Below are 17,340 nucleotides of genomic sequence, written 5' to 3' on the forward strand. Positions count from 1 at the left end.
ACAGGAAGAGGGAGGCTGGTAATTGTTGGCAGGAAAAATGTTATCTGTGTGTGTGTGTGTGTGTGTGTGTGTGGTTCTGAGTTTGATGGGCCGTACCAAATCAGAGCAATTCATTGCTGTTCACCACTACGTTTTATTGCTCGCTTGACATTTAAACTGATGGAGGATGTCAGGGATCTATCAGCCTTCAGCTCGCCACTTAAATTCACGTTGATTTTTCTTTTCTCAGCCAGGCTGAATTGATCACAGGTCGTGGGTGTGAATTGGATGCATATAAATTTCCTCTCTTGTGGGTTTTACTCGACAGTGAGTGACATCTCCTTATCGCCACGGCAACAGTCGCACTGTTTACGAGATCCATAATCATATGATGACCATTGAGAGAGAGTCACAAGATGGATTCTGCTCCTCCGGTTTGAAGGGTTTCAATGTGTCAAGTCACCATGAATCCTTAAAAAACGAGTTACTGAAGTACATTAAATGCTTAGATAGTTTGTGTCCATCATGTAAAAATAATCAACGACATGAAGCGCCATTCATTTTTCATTATTGAATTCACTTGATTTGATCATAAACGGACATTACCACATGATTGCGGTTGAGTTTATAACCCTCCCCAGAAGAAAGCGGCTCTCGGCGTGACATCAGACTCTGGGTACCAGACGCCCACTGCAGTCTCTGGTGGTTTATTGCTTTATTGGGATTCTGTATGTACAGTGTGCGGCTGTAATCCTGGTGAAAAATCTCATTTAATAGAATAAACATCAGGAGTGGCGCTTGTACGAGTGTGGCCGGTCGATTTGAGAGTGTTTGTCTTTCTTTAGAGATTCTTCATCTAATACAATCACAGCTGCAGATACATGCATTTAATCATCAGAAAAGAGCAGCCGGGAGGAAAAAGCATCAGAAGATTGGAGAATAATGAGTGGGTTTTAATGAGCCGAACGTGTGTGTGTGTGTGATTGCAGGCTCTGTGCTTTGTGTTTTAAGCATGGGTTGCGTCTCATCATAGAAGGATCCGATACATCAGCCTGTCAGAGACGTACAAACCCTGTCCGCCATGACTGACACTCACATAATGACTAGTTTTTGAGTTGAACTGGCCCTAGAGACACGTCTTTAGCTTTATTATATTGAGCTTTCTCAGTGTTGTTCCTCCTCTCTCTCTCTCAGTTTTCCTCAGTTGTGTCTGAGTAAGCGACGGACGGAGAGGCTGAGGGAACTTGAATAACGCTGTTGTTAGATGTGTGTTGTTGAGAGCGCGAGGGGCGGGACGGTTCCTCTATTGCGTGTGACCCCGGGGCCGCGGTGGCCATGAGGGGCCGGCACGAAGCGAGTCGGGACTAATGTTTGGTCGTCCTGCAGGGTCACCGGTGCCAGAGCTCCCAATTAAAACCTCGGGGACACTTTTCTGTCTGGCTGCCCGTCTCGTCCTCACATTCACACACCAAACGCCTAACGGTAAACTAGAGCAAGTGAATTTGCAGACGTTTTAGCCAGTAGCTATTGGATTGTAAATCGCTTTTCTAAATTCATCACATCGACAGCCATCAAAGCTTGAGTAACTAATACATCATTTAAAGATTAGTATTACTGACAGAAATGTGTTTTTAATTGACCTCAAGATAGCCAGGGATTACTTTTAACCACTCTGCTTTTTAAGGTGATGATTTATAATATATTCATTGAAATGCTGTTTATGCTTGTGGGGGCAAAAAAATCACAGACAAAATGGCGGATAACAGCAAAGCTTATCAGTGCAGTGATTTGATTGGCTGTTTTTGTGCTGTCAATCATGTGTCTGTGGTGATGCAGATGTTGTCCTGTGAACACGTGCAGACAGACGACGGCTTTGACCGCTGATCTCGTGCCTTGAATGAGAGAATCAAATGAAAGAAAGCTGAAACTTTATTTTACATGCAGAAACAGCGATTGGACATTGACACTAAATCTGCCTAATGATGCTGGCCTGACAAGCAGAAGAGAATAGCTTTAGCTATCTTCCTAAAATCAGGACAAAATACTTGCTTTTCTTTGCTTTCCTGAAGATTCATGACAATCATGAGTTAGAGAGAGAAACTGTCCTGTGTTAACAAGCTCCTCATCTGTATTCAGAGCGGCTCGTTTTAATTAGACTACATGGAAAGGGCCTCCTGAGCTCGTGTGTGTGTGTGTGTGTGTGTGTGTGTGTGTGTGTGTGTGTGTTTTCCATCTCTGTTTGGTTTAGTCTTCTGCCCTCGGTGCGGCTCCAGTTCACACGCCACATGTTGATCTGGATTTTCTGCGTGTGTTTTCTTGCATCATGTTCTCTCACCTGCCACTGGCGTTCAGTTGATGTCCTACTTACACTGCTTTTCATGTTTACACAGCTCTCTGGAATAGTTGACTGTGATTGGTCAGTGATGGCATTCTGTGAGCAAACGTTGTGTATAATTCAACACAATCTCACACACAACAAGATGCCACTATTTTATGAGGTGCTGATTTCATATGAATTTATACGATGTGAATTATTCAAAATGTACCATTTTTTTAGGAAAAAGGTAAGCATGAAGCTCCACCCCGTCACTGGGGCGTACGCAGATCGTACGAAAACATGCAAATTAGATTATGAATTCATACGAATTAGCCACCAACGTGAGATTGAGTTGGTAGGATTTCAATTTCAGTAGATTTTCTCCATGGCAGTGCCAGTTGCATCTGATTAATCGCTCGTGTTATATAGTCTTATAGATGTAATAATATGATGATATATATCAATGACAGTGTGTTGCTTTAAGAAATAAATCAAATGTACAGCCTTATCAGTATTTTATGTTATTTTGTTTATTTATTTTGGCGATTAGTCGCGATAATCCAAAATATCTTTCTCTAAAAAAAGAGCCGACCAATATTTATATTTTATTTATATTTATACACCAATATAATATTAAAGCTGGCATGAAATGAAAATTCAGGCATGTTATAGATCTTATTGGGGTGAAAAACAGTAAAAACCTCATAATGTTTAATCGAAATGCCATAACTTGATCTTCCAGACACTGCTAGTGTTTCATTGTGACATTACTTACACTGAGTCTGCTGAAGTCTGAGGATCATCATCGTGTGTGTGTGTATGTGGAAGGCGTTATCGACACACACACGCATGACTCTCCGTGAAGCTGCTTTCAAACCATGTGCGTTGTGAAAAGCGCTTGGGAAATAAATTTGATTTGCCTCGACTTGTTTGTATCGACAGTCATTATACGGTGGGCATGTCCACAGTCAGTTTCCTCCTGTTTAAAGTCCGCTGTGTGAATAACAACACGTGTGGTTTAATGTTTCAAACGTCCAGCGCTTCTTACTGCGATAGAAAAACCCTCTGCATTGACGTGTGTGTGTGTGTGTGTGTGTGTGTGTGTGGCAACAGCTCAATCCTCGACTGAGTGTGTGATCATATGGCCACTGACCCCACACACCTCAGCTCGGTCCTGCCTGACTCTGAGGTCAAAGGTCAGTGAAGGCTGGGAAGAGAGCAGTTTGGAGCAGACGCTAGACATTATTGAGAGGTTTGCTGATTTATGACTGTAAGCACAGATTGTGGTTAATGTTAGGGTCAGAGCGTACTGGACAAGCGTATAACAATCCACTTGCATACTAAAAACCCTCAGCGGTTCATCTGTGTCTATCTTCACCGCTGCATGTGTGTGTTGCAGGATGCAGTGTGTGTATTTCTAATGACACTGACAGATAAATGACTCTGTTACAGTAATTACACACCAGCTAGGAGTGCCGGACTGATGCATTATGGGGTGGCGTTATATGAACCCTCTCTCGCACTGATGTATTGGCTAATTTAGAGAGGCTTAAAACGTCTGCATCTGTGTGTGTGTGTGTGTGTGTGTGTGTGTGTGTATGAAGGAGCCTTTATCTGGTCCACAGGTGCCTCATTTGCTTTCACAACACTTCCCGTCTTCCTCGCGCCACTCATACCAGATCAGCCTCTTCTTTCACTTCAGCCTTTTCTGAAGTTGTTCATCAGAAAGAGAAATATAAAATCCAATGCTGTGGTTTGTGTGTGAGTTTTCTGGTTGTTTGTCAGTGGCAAGGCATTTCTATGAATCCTGTGCTGAATGTCTTTTTCTGGTAAAGTTGCTATAAAACAGTAGATAGAAAAGAAAACTTTTGTTTTGTAGATTATTGAAGAAATGTTGGGTGTGATTTGCTTCAGTCCATCAGTTGTTGATTGGATGGAGGCGGAGCTGAATGTGAGCTTGCAGCCAATTGTAAGAAAGGGGCGGGGCTTAATCAGACTAAGTGATTGGAGAATCCTGCATACGTCATCGGAGAGAAGATCCAGTTATGACCGTTTCATTAAACATAAGCTGTCTGAAAATGAAACATGCATGGATGAATCATTCACAATAGAATCAATAACATGCATTTGGAGAAGAGATAGGGTGAATTTTCATTTCATGCCGATTTTCATGAGTCAGGCGGCAAAAAAATTCACCGTTCACTTGGATATCATGTGTCCACAACTAGCATTCAGATCTTCAAAATAAAACAGATAAAAGTCATAGCAAAAAAACTGGTTAGATATAAGGTGAGATGGCAAGCAATCTTGGACAAAAAGTTAAATAAATCAACGGATCTGTGTCATGTTATCAGAGTTTGATTTTGCCTCCAGGACAGTGACAACTTATGAATTACATTTAAAAGGAGTCATAAGCTGGATTTTATTTTGCGACCCTGATTTTATCCTCTGATTTGAACGCTCTGCTTGAAGGAGCGTGTCTGTGTGAGACTTCAGTGTAAACGCCCAGTGCTGTGATTGGCTGCTGTGAGACTTCAGTGTAAACGCCCAGTGCTGTGATTGGCTGTGAGACTTCAGTGTAAACGCCCAGTGCTGTGATAGGCTGCTGTGAGACTTCAGTGTAAACGCCCAGTGCTGTGATTGGCTGCTGTGAGATTTCAGTGTAATTGCCCAGTGCTGTGATTGGCTGCTGTGAGACTTCAGTGTAAACGCCCACTGCTGTGATTGGCTGCTGTGAGACTTCAGTGTAAACGCCCACCGCTGTGATTGGCTGCTGTGAGACTTCAGTGTAAACGCCCACTGCTGTTATTGGCTGCTGTGAGACTTCAGCGTAAACGCCCAGTGCTGTGATTGGCTGCTGTGAGTCTTCAGTGTAAACGCCCAGTGCTGTGATTGGCTGCTGTGAGACTTCAGTGTAAACGCCCAGTGCTGTGATTGGCTGCTGTGAGTCTTCAGTGTAAACGCCCAGTGCTGTGATTGGCTGCTGTGAGACTTCAGTGTAAACGCCCACTGCTGTGATTGGCTGCTGTGAGACTTCAGTGTAAACGCCCACCGCTGTGATTGGTTGCTTTGAGGCTTCAGTGTAAACGCCCACCGCTGTGATTGGCTGCTGTGAGACTTCAGTGTAAACGCCCAACGCTGTGATTGGCTGTGAGGCTTCAGTGTAAACGCCCAGTGCTGTGATTGGCTGTGAGGCTTCAGTGTAAATGCCCAGTGCTGTGATTGGCTCTGAGGCTTCAGTGTAAACGCCCAACGCTGTGATTGGCTGTGAGGCTTCAGTGTAAACGCCCAGTGCTGTGATTGGCTGTGAGGCTTCAGTGTAAATGCCCAGTGCTGTGATTGGCTGTGAGGCTTCAGTGTAAACGCCCACCGCTGTGATTGGCTGTGAGGCTTCAGTGTAAACGCCCACTGCTGTGATTGGCTGTGAGGCTTCAGTGTAAACGCCCACCGCTGTGATTGGCTGTGAGGCTTCAGTGTAAACGCCCACCGCTGTGATTGGCTGTGAGGCTTCAGTGTAAACGCCCAGTGCTGTGATTGGCTGTGAGGCTTCAGTGTAAACGCCCACCGCTGTGATTGGCTGTGAGGCTTCAGTGTAAACGCCCACCGCTGTGATTGGCTGTGAGGCTTCAGTGTAAACGCCCACTGCTGTGATTGGCTGTGAGGCTTCAGTGTAAACGCCCACCGCTGTGATTGGCTGTGAGGCTTCAGTGTAAACGCCCACCGCTGTGATTGGCTGTGAGGCTTCAGTGTAAACGCCCAGTGCTGTGATTGGCTGTGAGGCTTCAGTGTAAACGCCCACTGCTGTGATTGGCTGTGAGGCTTCAGTGTAAACGCCCACCGCTGTGATTGGCTGTGAGGCTTCAGTGTAAACGCCCAGTGCTGTGATTGGCTGTGAGGCTTCAGTGTAAACGCCCACTGCTGTGATTGGCTGTGAGGCTTCAGTGTAAACGCCCACTGCTGTGATCTTTACATATAAAATAAGTATTACATGTGGAACTCTCTTGAAAGCTTGATGTTGACAAGTGTCCAGATAAACTCGCGCTGTGTGATTGACAGCTTAGACGACTGTAAAGGGAGCGTTCTTTGATGGCTTTCTGTATATAATTTAATCACAATTTAAAAAACAGATTATTTTCATGCTATTATCAAATATTATGATTATTTTCAGGTTTCTGTGTAGACTTGCGTTTCCCTCGTTATTTAGCTACTACATGTGTGGGCCAGTGGGCGGGGCTAAACAGGCGTTGCTGTAGAAGCAGGTGTTGATCTTTCTCTGCGGAGGTGGTGTTTACCCACACTATTACGTAATAAAGTGGCACATTACACAACCGGTTGTTTTGCATACTGGCTTCAAAATAGGCTGTTTTTAGACTAACGAGAAAGTTTTGAGTTCTGAAACCTACAGGATGTTTTTATAGTACAGTGACCTCTAATATGTCAACAGATCAAGGAAATTTGTATTTCTCTGTTCATGACCCCTTTAAGAATGAACAATGTTTTGACCCATCTCTCATCCTCTCTCTCTCAGAACCCATGCGGACGCCCAAGAGTCTGAAGATCGCGGAGACGCAGGCGCGCTACATCGCCGTGGACTGGGAGTCGCTGGGCTACAACATCACCCGCTGCCACACCTTCAACGTCACCATCTGCTACCACTACCACAAAACCCCCAACCAGAGCAAAGCCGACTGCCTGGAGATGGACCCCAAAGCCCCCCGACACGTGGTGGGAAACCTGCCTCCCAACACCAACGTCAGCCTGAAAATGATCCTCACCAACCCGGAGGGACGCAAGGAGAGCGACGAGACCGTCATCCAGACGGAAGAGGACGGTACGACAACTGCAAACACCAGGGGTTCCCATCCTTGCATATAAGAACACCAGAGATATTCAACAACCCATAGGTGTCCTCAAAGAGAAAATGATTTCCCACAGTGGGTGCATACAAGCAAACACATAGGACATGCAGACTTACACAAGATTATACAATAATAGATACCAGGGATCACAACAGAGACAAGAGTACAACACACCAATGGATGATGTCTCTATACTTTAAGAGGATTATTTATTTAAAGCCCGTATGGCTGTAGGGACAAAGCTCTTACTGGTTTAACTGGCCTATCTGCGCGTATTCAAAATAAAACCACAATAAAAATATGATTTTTTGAATTACTATAATCATATGTAATTGTATCGCTTTTATTCAAAAATATCTAAATATTTTATATTGAACTATTTTATTCATAATACATTCAATGCCTTTTAATTATGCAGGATATTGGTAATAATATCTGTTCTCTTAGGGTGTGTGTATCAGTTCACAGGTTTGATTCGATTAAAACAAACTGCTATCCAAACGAATTCTGGTGCGGTTCGACTGAAATATGAACACAACACGGACCAAAGACATGTAAACAAACCAAAAACAGGACGTGATGTCACAAGACGAGACCCTCATTTTGGACACATTTTATAAGCTCTCCATCAGTTCTCAGCTGGTCAATACCATCATACAATGAGTGCATTTAGCCCAGAACACAGGATGTATTGGATGTTCGGTAAGCTAATGCTAGTTGAACCTAGCACTAAATGTATCATTTTTGGGGTTTTGGTCCAGACCAAAGTAACCAAGAGAACCGAACTACTGTGCCAGTGTGAACAAACCCTTATATTCGTTTTTCTGGTACAGTTTTGTCATATATTATTATTATATTGCTTTTTAATCAGCATGTTTTGAGAATATTAATATACTTGCATCTTCTGCATCATAACAATATGATCGGCAAGTTGAGAGACCACATATCGAATCAGAGGAAGCGATTATCAGCTTGTTCAGATCGTTGGAGCATTCATAGAAACTTAAGGGATTTCTGCATCCGTGTTTGACCTCACATCATAGAAGCCCATGTGGGGTTCATTCAGGGTGAATTAAAATAAGAAACTTCTTGTGGTGTTTAAGACAAGATCTCTGAGCTGAGTGAGTGAGTGGAGGCGGGGCTCATCTGCATATTCACAGAACCGCGTATACTAAATCAGGCAAGGGTGTCGAGTTACGTTCAATCTATTGTAAGGCATGAAGAGTTATTTTTCAAGGAAAAAAGGTTTAAATATGAAATTTTGGTGATCAAAGATGAGTTTTAAGGGATCAAATGTTGACCACCAGGGGACTTTTAAAGTAGCTTGCTCATTGTTATCCACAGTGATGATGTAAGCAGGCCAGAGTTTAAATATGACAATGTGACGAGACCTCAGATATCATGACAAGTATCACGGCATCAAACCCAGAGTGTGACAGTCTTCCTCCGTTTACAGATGTTTGCGAGAAGAGCTTTAGGTTCTGAAGGCTTGTCAGTTGTGAGGTTTAGTGGCAGTTCAGTGTCAATCAGACAGTTTTGCAATTGAAACAAATCTCAGATTGTTTTGGTGATTTCTACTCTGAACAGACCGAACTGTGAATGGCACGGCGAGAAGAATCAGGCCTGTGTGTGTGTCAGTGTTTGGTAGGACACACTTCTGCTCAGGCGACCGCCAATGATGTGACCCGCTCATGTATCCTCATGAAATTTAGAAATAATCGTGTCAGCTCGTAGAATCCAAATCCCAGCATGAAGCGGTCCACCAGTCGGCGGCCAGACAGACCTCACCCAGAATCACACTGATCTGCTGAAATGTCAGAGAGCGGCTGACTGACAATACATCCAAATGATCAAGAGTAACATTGGCCCATTTAAAATGTTTACATGATTACGCTGACAGTTAAAGCCTCTTCATGCAACATCTCTCTCATGGAGAAACAGATCAAAACATGTCAGGAATGTATAAATATAACTTCTTCTTTTTTTTTTCGGAAGATGAGTGAGGCAAATAATTCAAATGAGGATAAAGGGCACCAAGCGCACCTGCCAGTCATAAGTGGGTTAGATGCTGTGATTTCTTGACACATCTGGGACGTGCACATCGCTTGCAGAACTTTTTCCGTCAGTCGCCTTGCCGTGAATAGTGTTGCACCACCGGCTGCGGCTCCTTGGGCAAACCCAGGTTTAGGAACACCGTTTGCATTCTTCTGCGTATATGCAAATGATTTCTGAAGCCAACGTTTTCTTGTTTTGATGAAATGACACGCTCCTACCAGTGTACCATCATTTCTGGCCTTTTCTTTTGTGTTGTTGTGCTGATGGCCCATTTTATCCCGCAGAGTGATTTAGCGAGTGTGTCTCCCAGCCAGGTGTAGAATTAGCCTTGTGCCAACACATTTTGTGTTTCTTTAAATAAATAAAAAAATTCAGATGAAGGCACAATTTATATTTCTCATCCAAAAGTCATTTCAGTCATGGAAGCAGAAGGTTTTAGGGACCATGAGGATCTTAAAATCAGTCCAGTTTGTCAGGCACAGTGTTTCTAGCGTGTGGGCGGAGTCTCTCTGTAAGTGCACTGCACTCGCAACCAAATCGATCAAAAATCACAGCCAATCAGGAGAGAGTGTGGGCGGAGTCTCTCTGCAAACGCACTGCACTCGCAACCAAATCGATCAAAAATCACAGCCAATCAGGAGAGAGTGTGGGCGGAGTCTCTCTGCAAACGCACTGCACTCGCAACCAAATCAATCTAAAACCACAGCCAATCAGAAGAGTGTGTGGGCGGAGTCTCTCTGCAAACGCACTGCACTCGCAACCAAATCAATCAAAAATCACAGCCAATCAGGAGAGAGTGTGGGCAGAGTCTCTCTGCAAACGCACTGCACTCGCAACCAAATCAATCTAAAACCACAGCCAATCAGAAGAGTGTGTGGGCGGAGTCTCTCTGCAAACGCACTGCACTCGCAACCAAATCAATCAAAAATCACAGCCAATCAGAAGAGTGTGTGGGCGGAGTCTCTCTGCAAACGCACTGCACTCGCAACCAAATCAATCAAAAATCACAGCCAATCAGGAGAGAGTGTGGGCGGAGTCTCTCTGCAAACGCACTGCACTCGCAACCAAATCAATCTAAAACCACAGCCAATCAGAAGAGTGTGTGGGCGGAGTCTCTCTGCAAACGCACTGCACTCGCAACCAAATCGATCAAAAATCACAGCCAATCAGGAGAGTGTGTGGGCAGAGTCTCTCTGCAAACGCACTGCACTCGCAACCAAATCAATCAGAAATCACAGCCAATCAGAAGAGTGTGTGGGCGGAGTCTCTCTGCAAACGCACTGCACTCGCAACCAAATCGATCTAAAACCACAGCCAATCAGGAGAGTGTGTGGGCGGAGTCTCTCTGCAAACGCACTGCACTCGCAACCAAATCAATCTAAAACCACAGCCAATCAGAAGAGTGTGTGGGCGGAGTCTCTCTGCAAACGCACTGCACTCGCAACCAAATCAATCAAAAATCACAGCCAATCAGAAGAGTGTGTGGGCGGAGTCTCTCTGCAAACGCACTGCACTCGCAACCAAATCAATCAAAAATCACAGCCAATCAGGAGAAAGTGTGGGCGGAGTCTCTCTGCAAACGCACTGCACTCGCAACCAAATCAATCTAAAACCACAGCCAATCAGAAGAGTGTGTGGGCGGAGTCTCTCTGCAAACGCACTGCACTCGCAACCAAATCAATCAAAAATCACAGCCAATCAGGAGAGAGTGTGGGCGGAGTCTCTCTGCAAACGCACTGCACTCGCAACCAAATCAATCTAAAACCACAGCCAATCAGAAGAGTGTGTGGGCAGAGTCTCTCTGCAAACGCACTGCACTCGCAACCAAATCAATCAGAAATCACAGCCAATCAGAAGAGTGTGTGGGCGGAGTCTCTCTGCAAACGCACTGCACTCGCAACCAAATCAATCTAAAACCACAGCCAATCAGAAGAGTGTGTGGGCGGAGTCTCTCTGCAAACGCACTGCACTCGCAACCAAATCAATTAGAAATCACAGCCAATCAGAAGAGTGTGTGGGCGGAGTCTCTCTGCAAACGCACTGCACTCGCAACCAAATCGATCTAAAACCACAGCCAATCAGGAGAGTGTGTGGGCGGAGTCTCTCTGCAAACGCACTGCACTCGCAACCAAATCGATCTAAAACCACAGCCAATCAGGAGAGTGTGTGGGCGGAGTCTCTCTGCAAACGCACTGCACTCGCAACCAAATCAATCAAAAATCACAGCCAATCAGGAGAGAGTGTGGGCGGAGTCTCTCTGCAAACGCACTGCACTCGCAACCAAATCAATCAAAAATCACAGCCAATCAGAAGAGTGTGTGGGCGGAGTCTCTCTGCAAACGCACTGCACTCGCAACCAAATCAATCAAAAATCACAGCCAATCAGGAGAGTGTGTGGGCGGAGTCTCTCTGCAAACGCACTGCACTCGCAACCAAATCAATCAAAAATCACAGCCAATCAGGAGAGAGTGTGGGCGGAGTCTCTCTGCAAACGCACTGCACTCGCAACCAAATCAATCTAAAACCACAGCCAATCAGAAGAGTGTGTGGGCGGAGTCTCTCTGCAAACGCACTGCACTCGCAACCAAATCAATCAAAAATCACAGCCAATCAGGAGAGAGTGTGGGCGGAGTCTCTCTGCAAACGCACTGCACTCGCAACCAAATCAATCTAAAACCACAGCCAATCAGAAGAGTGTGTGGGCAGAGTCTCTCTGCAAACGCACTGCACTCGCAACCAAATCAATCAGAAATCACAGCCAATCAGAAGAGTGTGTGGGCGGAGTCTCTCTGCAAACGCACTGCACTCGCAACCAAATCAATCTAAAACCACAGCCAATCAGAAGAGTGTGTGGGCGGAGTCTCTCTGCAAACGCACTGCACTCGCAACCAAATCAATCAGAAATCACAGCCAATCAGAAGAGTGTGTGGGCGGAGTCTCTCTGCAAACGCACTGCACTCGCAACCAAATCGATCTAAAACCACAGCCAATCAGGAGAGTGTGTGGGCGGAGTCTCTCTGCAAACGCACTGCACTCGCAACCAAATCAATCAAAAATCACAGCCAATCAGGAGAGAGTGTGGGCGGAGTCTCTCTGCAAACGCACTGCACTCGCAACCAAATCAATCAAAAATCACAGCCAATCAGAAGAGTGTGTGGGCGGAGTCTCTCTGCAAACGCACTGCACTCGCAACCAAATCAATCAAAAATCACAGCCAATCAGGAGAGAGTGTGGGCGGAGTCTCTCTGCAAACGCACTGCACTCGCAACCAAATCAATCAAAAATCACAGCCAATCAGGAGAGAGTGTGGGCGGAGTCTCTCTGCAAACGCACTGCACTCGCAACCAAATCAATCAAAAATCACAGCCAATCAGGAGAGAGTGTGGGCGGAGTCTCTCTGCAAACGCACTGCACTCGCAACCAAATCAATCAAAAATCACAGCCAATCAGAAGAGTGTGTGGGCGGAGTCTCTCTGCAAACGCACTGCACTCGCAACCAAATCAATCAAAAATCACAGCCAATCAGGAGAGAGTGTGGGCGGAGTCTCTCTGCAAACGCACTGCACTCGCAACCAAATCAATCAAAAATCACAGCCAATCAGGAGAGTGTGTGGGCGGAGTCTCTCTTCAAACGCACTGCACTCACAACCAAACCAATCAAAAATCACAGCCAATCAGAAGAGTGTGTGGGCGGAGTCTCTCTGCAAACGCAATGCACTCGCAACCAAATCAATCAAAAATCACAGCCAATCAGAAGAGTGTGTGGGCGGAGTCTCTCTGCAAACGCACTGCACTCGCAACCAAATCAATCAAAAATCACAGCCAATCAGAAGAGTGTGTGGGCGGAGTCTCTCTGCAAACGCACTGCACTCGCAACCAAATCAATCAATTATCGCAGCCAATCATTCAGACTAAATGCAATGATTCGACAAATATTTGTTGGTCTTTAGACTTCCACAGAAGATGTATGTATATTGTTTAATGTTTAAACCACTTCTATTATTGATTGCTATCAGGATGTGGAGAGAGTTTCAACCTCTATAACATCAGTATAATCAGTACCTGAGATTATCATTGTCATACAAACATCTGATGGCAAATTCTCCACATTCTGTAAGACACACACAACCAGCCAACATAGTTTTCTCACTAAAAAGCCAGTTCTGCTAGCATTAAGTTTTCTCTCTGTCTGTGCTGTAGTTCCCGGTCCAGTTCCCAAGGAGTTTGTGCGAGCGACTCCGTCTGAGGACAAGATCTCACTGCAGTGGAAAGAGCCTCTGGAGCCCAACGGCATCATAACCCAGTACGAGGTAATGCGGGCCTTATTCACACTGTCTTTTACATGGCAGATTTGTGTTCAAACTTGAATGCTTGTGCTCTCTTGCACCACCTTTACATACAAGTTAATTTCTTAGTGTTTTATCATGAAGAACTACAAATAAATCCCAATATATGCTGAATTGGTGGTGTTATGTGTTGGGTGTCTCCAGATCAGCTACAGCAGCGTTCATTCGTTCGACCCGTCGGTGCCGCTGCTGAGGCCGCCGGTGCTCGTGCCGTTACCCTGGAACACCTCGCGACACAACTTCACACAGCTGCACCCGGGAACCACATACCAGTTCCTGATCCGCGCCAGCACCAGCAAGGGATACGGACCCCCAACCACACTCAACGTCACCACCAACATATCAGGTATGCCGTCAAATTCCATCCCATCTTCTGATTGGACCATTTGTTCAGGCTGTGAAGTCAGATTCTCGCATATCTGTAGTCACCAGGAGAATTAATTCTATTACGATTGAGAGGATCTGTTGGTATGGAAAGAGATGGCAGAAAACTTTGCATTTTTGGCATACTTTTATTCTTTCTGAAATTAGGTGAGTTTACTTGCAAACACTAACGTTCAAACGTCTGGGGTCAGGGAGATTTTATTTGATCAAACATACAGTTAAAAAGTGAAATATTATTATAATTTAAAACAGCTAATTTTCAGCATCATTACTCCAGTCTTCAGTGTCACATGATCCTTCAGAAATCACTCTAATATGAGGATTTGATGCTCAAGAAACATTATTATATATGATGAAAACAGTTTCATATTTCTGCTGAAATCCTGTGGTACATGTTATTTTTCAGGATTCTTTGATGAATTGAAAGTTCAAAAGATCAGCATTTATTTAATCTTTTGTAACATTATAAATGTTTTTACTGTCACTTTTGATCAATTTAATGCATCCTTGCTGAATAAAAGTATTCATTTCTTTCAAAAGAAAACAAAAATCTTTCTGACCCAGAACTTTGGAACATAGTGTGATTTTTTTTTTTTTTTTTTTTTTTGTGCAGTGTAATCAGTATTTTAATAACTTTTGACGCTTTAACCAAAGTCAGCTCATTTGTGGTTTACTAATTGAAATAAAAATAAATAATGTGTTCTGTAAAGATGAATGAGCCCTTTTTTGTTTGTTTGTTTTCATTTGCATCTGCTTGTGTACGGATCTTGAGTTGCAGGCTGTAATCAGCTGAATTGAATGTAAAAGCTTCTTCCTGTGTTGTGCTAATGAGCGACGAGGAGCGTAACCTCATCACGTCCCCTCAGGCTCTCTGCCACTTCACCGCTCGCAGATGTCATACAGGCATGATCAGGGCAAATATGATTTCCTAGCATTTCAGAAATACATCACTTTAGATTTGTTGCCAGTGAGAGAAGTGTAGGTGGAGCTAACAAAACATGCAGGGATGAGGGAAGAAAACCTGCTTTCAAAAAGGAAGAGAAAGACAAATAGACTTATTCATGCATAGTGAAATTGTGGGATGTGTGTGTGTGTGTGTTGTGGTTGTCTGATGTGATTTCTGATTTTTTGAGCAAATATACATTATAGCAACAGTGTTGGTATTGTCGACTAAAACTATCAGAAACATCTCTGATTAGTGATTACGTCTGTAACCCTTGTTCCCTGAGAAGGGAACGAGACGCTGCGTCGTATGGCGACATTTTTGGGCGTTGTACATTGAATGGCGACATTTTTGTTACAGTCGTAACCAGAGACATTCCCTTTCGAGGGATTTCGCACTGCGTCGATTACAGAACTATGGGGAACGAAATACCCACTATGCCTTACTGACAAATGCCTGTCCTGGTGTGAAACTGTTCAGGCACAGCTCAGGAAAAAAGCCTGGCGTAGCCAGCAGGTCCAGTCTAAAAAACCCTACAACAAAGGTCTTGTTGCCATACTTTGGGTTGAATGGGCTTTCTGGCTGAGGTGAGGGCAGACACCTCGAGACCAGAAGTTGCCTCCGAAATCGCCCTGCTGATTGTTAGTTCGGTAGCCGGGCAGCCCTCTTGGGGGGTCCGAAACACACCAACAACTGGTCAGTGTTTCTCGCTGAGCAAGTAGATGTAGCTTCTCTTGGTCCGTTGAGGAGGATGAAGACCTGTAGGACTATAAGCCAAGGCCAAAGGTCCGAAGAGTGCCAGGGACAATGTCTTGATCCCCCTACCGGGACTCTAACCTGAGCTGCCGGCCTCATCCTCATAATGCCACTAAGGAATCAAATTACCAGGTAATGCTCCCCCAGAGGTCCAACACTTGAAGAAGGCGACTGGTAGTCACGCAGACTTTAAGTGTGGACGGGAGAAGACCGGCGCAGAGGCGGTCTCGAAGTAACTCCAGCACTGAAGCCACTGGGCAGTGGACTGAGTCCAACTAACAGCAAGAGTGAGCTTTCACTTATGGTTCAGGCTGGTCTCCACAACCTCAGATGAGAGACCTGTATTCAGGAACTGATCCCGCTCAAGGGTCAAGGGTCAGCTCTCTCTCTCTAGAACTCTTGGGAGCAGAGCAATCTGGGAAAACGCATACAGACAAAGCCCCAGCTAAGTGTGTACCGTGGCATCCGACCCTGTGGTGCTGGATGCGTCAGGGAGACCCAGAGCAGACGGGGGGTTATCTCTTGTGACGCCAGCAGATCTGGGGTGCGTTTCCCGCACAATGCCGTAACTCGCTGCTTCACTATCATAGTACGATGCATCGTTGAAGAAATCAACTAGCTAGCCACGACTGTTTCCCGAAATCGTATCATCACAAATTGGTAGTTCAATCACGTTGGTTAATGATGCCACACACGTGGTGGAGTAATAAGTACTTTAATTTAACCTGTTTGAGATAGAATTAATGCTAGATGTTTTGCTATAAATTACGGACATGGCATCTGAGGACTATTTCTAATTTTTTCTCAGTTATTTTTAGCCTGGTTAAAACCAGACCATTGTCAGTGTAACTGAGTTATGGTCTGGCAAAGCGTCATAGACAAATCATTTCCAGAGGGGCGTCACCAACGGACGTCGCGGATAGACCTAAACCCAATCAGAGTGATGAAGGAGATGACGTATGCAGAGCGGCGGAGACACATCTCCGAGTGTTGTTCTTTACTCGGTTTTTAACAAAAAGGAAACGTTCAAATCGCTTAAAACAGACGCGATAGCTGATTCGAACGAGTGATGTTTGACGGCGGCATCCATCTTTGTAATGTAGGCTACAAAATCTGCTTCAAAATCCCAGCGCTGTCGTCATCGTGTAAAGCCCGCCCCAACGCTTCTGATTGGTGCCTCGATTTCGCCGGATTGGAAATGGGCTTGAATGAGCTCTTTGCCAGACTAACTTTCAGAGCAAATCTAAATTTGCCAGAAGTTGTCTGGGTTTTCCCAGGCTAAGTTATTTTGCTTTATTTCCAGATTCAATCATTGGCTCAATCTTACGTACTAGAGCACGTTCGCACATGCGCACTCTTCAAAAACGGTCTCGACAAACTAAAAGACGTAGGCTGTATGCATTCTAAATGAAATATACACCGAATGTCAGCTTGCTTATTTGGCTCAGGATAAGGATTTATTGAGTCCACATGTCATGCAAACAAGAAACTCTGCTTCCAACCACAGGGTGAGAGCTGTCGCTCAAACACACAACTGTGCGATGCTGTTTGCGAATGTTCGTCGGAACGGTGATTTCGGAAAACAACACGACTCGTTGAACTATGATGATAACAACTGAACTTGCGACCATAGTTTTTTTAAATAAATAACATTTAAAGATATAAATATAAGACGAAAACGTATAAACTGAAATTAAAAGT

General features: G+C 44.7%; 1 protein-coding gene across 14 annotated transcripts in view; it reads left to right on the plus strand.

Moving 5' to 3' along the window:
- The window catches only part of ptprk (protein tyrosine phosphatase receptor type K), a 229,609-nt gene that overhangs the window by 144,733 nt on the left and 67,536 nt on the right, over positions 1-17,340 (plus strand). For all 14 annotated transcript variants that reach the window (XM_056233705.1, XM_056234489.1, XM_056238174.1 and 11 more), the window contains 3 exons: positions 6,825-7,127; positions 13,411-13,520; positions 13,701-13,902. In XM_056233705.1, the coding sequence (XP_056089680.1) occupies positions 6,825-7,127; positions 13,411-13,520; positions 13,701-13,902 (615 nt within the window). The remainder of the gene's footprint in view (positions 1-6,824; positions 7,128-13,410; positions 13,521-13,700; positions 13,903-17,340) is intronic.

This window comes from Rhinichthys klamathensis, unplaced genomic scaffold (assembly GCF_029890125.1).
Source record: "Rhinichthys klamathensis goyatoka isolate OS25496 unplaced genomic scaffold, OSU_Roscu_1.1 h1tg000001l_1, whole genome shotgun sequence".
NCBI lineage: Eukaryota > Metazoa > Chordata > Actinopteri > Cypriniformes > Leuciscidae > Rhinichthys > Rhinichthys klamathensis.